The sequence below is a fragment of the Branchiostoma floridae genome, unplaced genomic scaffold, assembly GCF_000003815.2.
Source record: "Branchiostoma floridae strain S238N-H82 unplaced genomic scaffold, Bfl_VNyyK Sc7u5tJ_1383, whole genome shotgun sequence".
NCBI classification, from domain to species: domain Eukaryota; kingdom Metazoa; phylum Chordata; class Leptocardii; order Amphioxiformes; family Branchiostomatidae; genus Branchiostoma; species Branchiostoma floridae.
In genome coordinates, this window is record NW_023365710.1 from 95045 (window position 1) to 101981 (window position 6937).

The following is a 6937-nucleotide window of genomic DNA, read 5'->3' on the forward strand; positions in this document are numbered from 1 at the left end:
GCTACGTTGAAAAGTGTGTACATCTCAGAGATCATATTTTTGGATATAATAGCTATCAGTAAGAGTTTAATGAGAACTCTGTATATGGGTCTTCTTATTACCAGCATCTGGTAGTTTGTAGCAAGAGTGATTTTATAATTATAAATGTTGGAATTTTAGGTAAAAAAGAATTAGCTACAATGTTGCTTCTCTCCAGCTGCCTTCGGGCGTTAGGAATAATTATCTAAACCAGCACCGTCCGCACCCGCTGCTTTTCTAGAGAATTTTGCAAAGTGTGTCAACAATGACGGACAAAATAGGTCCTCTGTCCCCAATCCGAGAATGTTCTCCTTGCCACCCCCAAGCCGAATTTATTTCCTGGCCCCTTCCCCTAAATATAGTTGATCGAGTAAACCCTGTTGACGACCGTCAGAAGTGGAGAACCCCTGTATGTGTATAGACAGATTGCCCCTACGGCTGCCTAGCTTTGGGACTGAGATGAGATGATGATGATGATATAATAGAAACATTGTTTAGAACAAAACGGGACGTTGTGTTCATCAAAGATACCTACAGATCCAAAATTATGAAAATTCATTTGTCCCTTGTTGGTTTATCATGTGTCATCATCTGCAACTAAATTAGTTTACCCTTCCAGGTAGAAATGTTAGGCTAGACCATGTGAAGGTAAACATTCTGTATTTGCTTGCAAATGTTACCTTTCTAGTTCTCTCTATCTTACATACGTACATCGCATCTCCTAAACTTCATTTACTGTGCGTGTCTTGCGAACAGAATTCTGTTCTTAAAAAATTGTCAATTTCTCTGTATTGCCAAATCGTTAGCACATTTGGGAAGTATTTTTTTTTTCTAACGGTGACCTCCAGTAGACTTTTAACTGTATGGGGAGAAATAGATTAACCTCTAATATGTCACATTGCACAGGTCCGGATGTTAAGCCATGATGCGCCTGAGTTCCCCTGGACAGATGTGGGTTTGCACGGTGAGACACACGTCACCTTGTCAGGACTCCATCTCCGCTCCTATAGCACGTACCAGGTACAGGTCAGGGCTGTCAATCATGTGGGTGTGGTCAGTGACGTAGTGTTCTCAGAAGTCGTCATTGAGACAGAGGAGCCACAAGTAGTTGGTAAGTAATTTTGTAGTTGTGGAGAACTTCTATATTCAGCCGGCATAGGCTGTGTTATGATACGAGGGGCGTTCAAGAAGTAATCCACCTGACCCATTTCCCAAAGGAGGAGATTAATGGAACTTGGTGCAGTTATTAGTCTTTCCCTTCATAGGAATCACCCAGAGTTATGCATTTCTACCATCGTTTGATGTAGCTCTGTACACCGTTTTTGTAGGACGCCCCAGGTTGGTCCTGCAACAGATGCCTCATCAATGGCAGAAGAGGGACGACCAGGTCTGGGAGCTGTTTCCACAGACTTCCGGCCATGTTTGAATTCACAATGCCAGCGTTTTACAAGGTCATATGATGGGGAATCATCACCATAAGTTTCTTTTATTTCATCAAAAGTCTCATTTGGTATGCGTCCTTTCAAATACAAAAACCGGATCACTGCGCGACACTCAACTGGCTCCATTTCACACCTGGTCCATTTCACACCTGACTCAGTTCAAACACCTTTAAATCAAAAACCAAAATTAGTTCAGAGCTGTTTTTTGCAACATAACCCATAGAGATATGAATCATTACATATGCAAAAATTTCATCTAGATCAGACAACTGGAAGTGGGTCAGGTGGATTACTTCTTGAACGCCCCTCGTACGCTCCTATTTGGAAAAGGGGGCCATTGGGATGGTTTACGTGTTGTTTTTGCAATCTAGAGGATGAATCCTACGTGGCCCCGTGGGGTAACCTGAAGCTACCAGGCTATTTTGTGGCACGGCAGGGCCCTGGATATTTTTAAACGCACAATTAGAATAATCCCGGGACCCGGCGACAAGCAGACGCGACAAATTGTCCTGGACTAAACATGTTTGATTTATTCCGTAGACTCCACCCTCCGGAGCTGGTGGCCTCGGCCGTCGGTGCTGCAGTTGGACTGGACCGACGTGTTCGTCAGTAACTCCTCCCTGGTGTACGAGGTGTCTGTCGGGACCCGGCCGGGCGGATGTGACGTACTGAAGTGGGTGGAGACAGAACAGACCCAGATGAGCATGGACAATGTTGATAACAACAAGGAACACTTTGTTGTCATCACTGCCATCAACCAAGCTGGACTGTACTCGGGACAAAACTTTGTTCTGTCCTATCCAGCAAACGGATAACTAAACACTGTTTGCCAGGTTGTCATCATGCAATTAGGTTAGATTAAAGGTCCATATGGAATATAGACTTGGTTTCATGGTTGCTTTGGTTGGCTATTTTAGTCATAAATGCTGTAACTTCATCACTCCATAGTCTTCTGCACGTTATGATATCATCCCAGACTCGATGTTACAAATTTGTTCTTGCGCCATTGACATTGTTTTTTTTCTGTTAGATGTTTTTTTTTGGTCAATTTTAATTCTTTACTGACATAAGACAAATTGAGATACAAAAATTTGTGTCCCTCCGGGGAGAGGCAATTTACACGACTTTCCTGGAAGTAAATATAAATTTAGTTACCTGAAATCGGTTGATGAGGTGATGGAAGGATAGAGATTGACTTCACCCTTCAGTTCGATTGATAAGTCAATCGAAAGGATTTGCCGTGTACTTACATATCTCTGCCTTTGTATCTTTAGTAGATCGTAGAGAGTAAAGTAAATCATTGGATGCCTTATTTTTGTATTGTAGTGTTTTTGTGTGTTGATTACCATACTCACACTAAGACACGGACCGGCAGTCTCTTCAAGCGTGTAAGCGAGGGGATGGCATTTGCACGTGTAACTGCATATAGTATTTTGTATCAAATGATCAATTTTGACTGCCGAAAAACGTATCATTTACATCTAGACCAGAAGGTGTTTCTTTTATTGCTTCATACATTATCCATTTCGGTATAACAGCAATGGTTCTTCGCCATATCTAAACACAAAAGACGTATGTCACAGGTAAGAATGTATACTTTACCAACCAATAAGGTTGCCATTCGTGAAAATGAGGCCCTGCTTTTCATCCATGCACTGTACTCTGTAAAATGTCATATTTACATACGCCATAAAAGTGAAATCCTTATTATTCACGACGAAATGGTATTTTAGTACTTATGTCATTAATCTAAAACTTTGCATAATATATTTTGGTTGATATTCAACGCATCCCTACAAAAACAGTAATCCGAAGACATTGTACCTCCTCTTCTGCATATTCCTTACATATTGACAAATTGTTGAAACAAAATTGACCCCTATAATTATTTACAAAACTGCCAGGGGATGAACCAACACCACTTTTTGTGAGTTCAAGAACTATCTACCCTTACAAAATTTAAATTACTATACCATATCCAGATCAAGGAAAATCAAAACCTACCAACATATCAACTATCATAAAGATCTAGCCATGACTTCTCTAGTTATTCTGTTTACGCACAAACATACACAGATGTACACATACACATCTTGGCAAAAGCCTCTCAACGTGGAATCGCACAGAGCTGGAACGGATGCGGTGTCAATGTCAGACCAAGGATGCCATCGGCGTTTGGAGGTGGAGCGCAATCTGGCGCCTTGAAGGTGAAGGACTGCAGCAGGGCAGTGAAGAACAGGAAAAGTTCCATCCTGGCCAGCTGCTCACCAAGGCAACCCCGACGACCTGGAAATGAATAATGCCAAGTGTTAAGATAATCCAGCCATCCAATAGACAGTGTGTAAGCATAATTGTGGTCAGATAAACTCGTAATCTCTAAGCCTGATAATTACCTCCTCCAAAAGGCAAGTAAGATTCGGGCTTGTTGATGACTTTCCCTTCCGCGTCCAGAAACCTTTCGGGGTCAAACCGGTCCGGATCAGGCCAGTAGGCGGGGTCCATGTGGAGGGAGTACAGGTTCAGTAATACCTGCATGGGTCAAACAAAATAGAAATCACGTCTCTCTCTTCTCTGTACGTTTCCCATAAACGTTTTGTGGGATGGAGGGGGAGCGGACGTAAACTAATCCGCGCGTGGATGTCGTTCACAAAATCAGTGTGGTCTGAGTTGCAATACCTGGGTTCCCTTGGGGAGGTCATATTCTCCTACTCTGACTGCTTCTGTCGTGGCGTGGGGAATGGCAAGAGGTCCAACTGGGCGGATCCTCATGACCTCCTGCAGACAGGCGTTCACGTAGGGCAGCTGGGAACGGTGGGACAGGGCGGGCAGACTCTCACCAACAACGGCATCAAGCTCCTCATGGACCTGTTAGGATAGAATTGTCATGAAGTAACCCTTATCGACCTTCTAAGAGTTTGAAGAAGTCGTAATCGCAAGGCATATGTACGCCAAGGGAACTTGCAGTTTAAAGATGGACCAGAGTTCCAGCTATATTTGCAAGTTAATAGAATTTTCACCAAGCAGTGACTTTTGAAAGGTAAACAGACGTACCTCCAAATTTTCGATGGCTATCAGTCCATCTTGATCACGGAGTGACCTTGTTCTCGCGAGAGTTACGAGAACAAGGTCTAATTGTATTAACTGCGTACACACGTGACTAATAAATCTCTTCAACGATATATTTGCCAGACTTTCGGAGTTAGGCAGGGTGACAGTTATTGCTCAGAAGTACCTTATTTTGGATGTCCGGGTTCAAAGTCATGTATAGCAGACTCCACAGCAGTGTGTTGGAAGTTGTGTCCGTGCCGGCGAAGAAAATATCCTGTGCCATGTACAGGACGTGTTCTTCCGTCAGACCCTCGAGCTTGTCCTGCTGTTCCAGCTCCAGCAGGCAGAAGTCCAGGAAGTCTCGCGGGTTCTCGCTATCAAGGTGTTCGCGATGGCGAGATATTTCTTCTTTCTCCATCTTTTGGATCTTGGCGATGTGTGCAGATACACTCCGGCTTACCCAGTTCACTGTGCATGGCAATAATGGTCTGATTTGTTATTGATTCAGTACTTTTTGGGAGTATGGACAACTTTATCATAATGTGTGCATTAGACGTAGCTTGTAACACAACAAAGAAAGGCTTCTAGAATTTTCGACAACCCGTACAACAACGTTCTTCTGGTTCTAATGACTGCAGTCTGGGTACCATCCGGGCAGTAGTTCGCTCCTTTGTTCGCTTCTTCTTGTTAATCCACAGTGTTAGGGCGGAGCCAACCCTCTCCTTTCATTGCCTTTTACCCCCAACCCCCTCTCCAACCCCAATCCCAACCGAAGCGATGCACCCCTTTTCCAATTATCTGGAAAGAGAATAGTTGGGTAAAAAGCCTTTCGCAAAGACGCAATGTCTAGCCATGAATTGAACCCGCGACCCCTCTCACTACTTTAACCACTAGGCCATTCCACGCCACGTGCGCACGGTTCTAAAGTACAGTTCGACCATCGATGCTAGAGGAATACTCTGTATTAAGGTCTGCGTCACATGTCCTACCCTGAGCTTGACCGGACTGTTTGCGGAAACTGAAGTTCACGCCAATAAATATGCACAAGGCATGATGCTGAATCATTTTTGGGTCGTTTGTGTTTTTGTTGTCTTTTACTTCGTACGGCTTGTGGTTCCTCAAGACTGCCCGGCTTGGCCCCTTTGTTAGCCTTAAGAAACCTCTTGTACTGACCTCCAGGAACAAACCTTAAGAAAGGGAAGACGCTGATGATCTGTCCAGCTCCATGATCAGCCACTACCGCGCCAATCCCTTCAGTGAGTTCGCGGAACGTCTCATCCTCGTAGTCATAGCGCCTCCCGAACACCATGGAGCAGATGACGTTAGCAATCGCCACCGTGACGTCATGGGCGGGGTCAAAAGGCCTTGCCTCGTATTCTGTAATCTAAAAAAGTTTCTTCATCAGGAAGGTAACAAGTTAGCCCAGCTGACATTTGAGATGAAAACGTCAGGATCTTGCATAGTCGTTTTTTTTAACTTTTGACTCACCCTATTTCGTAGAAAGCTCGCCTCCTCTCGGATGTCTTCTTCAATGCTGTCTTGTCCGACCTTCATGCCAAGGTTCTTTAAGGTGGCGGTGACAAACCTCTTTCTCTGTTTGAACTCGGTTCCCCAACGCCCAGAAGCAACGTCTTCAAGAACAAATATGGTGTAATTATCTTCGCAAAGAATGTTGTGTTTTCAGTTGTGCCATGGTGGAGTGGCTGTGGTGTGGGTGTGTATGCAGTTAACTCGAGAAGCTGTGAATGAATCTTCATGATATTTTGTACGTATGTAGCGGTTGTAGAAGCAAAGGTCAAGTTTGAAAATGTGTCACCTGGCATTTTCCGTCGGTACTACAGGGGGATGTGTATGTAGGTGGACAAATCAATAAATCGAAAAGCTGTGCATGGTGCTGCATGATATTGGTAGGTGTGTAGCGGTTGTACGGTCAAGTTCGGAAATGATTTACCTGGCATTTCCCGTTGGTTCAACATTGAGATGCATGTGTGTTTGGGGACAACATAAATCAAGAAGCTGTAAATGATCTACGTGATCTTTGGTAAGTAAGTAGTGTTTGTAGAAGCAAAGGTCAAGTTCGAAAATGATTCACCTGACCTTTTCTGTCAATACTCCAGTGGGCTGTGTATGTATGTATGTATGCGTGTTTGTTTGTTTGTTTGTTTGTTTGTGGACAACAAACTCGAGAAGCTGTGGATTGTTCTGCATGATACATGGTGGAAGGGTAGGGATCGGGAGAAGGAAGGTCAAGTTCAATGATGGGCCTTCTAGTGAGTAGCTGCAGCAGAGCTTCAAAGTTTTATGTCAAAATTTTTGCAGGTGCTATTGTCGTGCGTTTTGTGTGGAAGATGCAGGGAGTGGTGCAGGGAGTGGGGCTAGGTGCCCCGGCGGTATTTCTAACTGCCGGGACCTATTCATTTGTCGACATT

The 6937-nt window shown here is 44.0% G+C and overlaps 2 protein-coding genes across 2 annotated transcripts in view; one reads left to right on the forward strand and one right to left on the reverse strand.

The window, feature by feature from the left end:
• The window catches only part of LOC118407508, a 42430-nt gene extending 39260 nt beyond the window's left edge, over positions 1-3170 (forward strand). Inside the window, exons 52-53 of the mRNA XM_035807986.1 lie at positions 925-1129; positions 1992-3170. Coding sequence (XP_035663879.1) covers positions 925-1129; positions 1992-2275 — 489 coding nt within the window. The 3' untranslated portion in view covers positions 2276-3170. The remainder of the gene's footprint in view (positions 1-924; positions 1130-1991) is intronic.
• Positions 3171-3321: 151 nt separating this feature from the next.
• The window catches only part of LOC118407505 (cytochrome P450 2U1-like), a 5289-nt gene continuing 1673 nt past the window's right edge, over positions 3322-6937 (reverse strand). The window contains exons 2-7 of the mRNA XM_035807982.1: positions 5997-6139; positions 5682-5892; positions 4693-4976; positions 4137-4325; positions 3854-3989; positions 3322-3746 (exon numbers count right to left, since the gene is read on the reverse strand). Coding sequence (XP_035663875.1) covers positions 3568-3746; positions 3854-3989; positions 4137-4325; positions 4693-4976; positions 5682-5892; positions 5997-6139 — 1142 coding nt within the window. The 3' untranslated portion in view covers positions 3322-3567. The remainder of the gene's footprint in view (positions 3747-3853; positions 3990-4136; positions 4326-4692; positions 4977-5681; positions 5893-5996; positions 6140-6937) is intronic.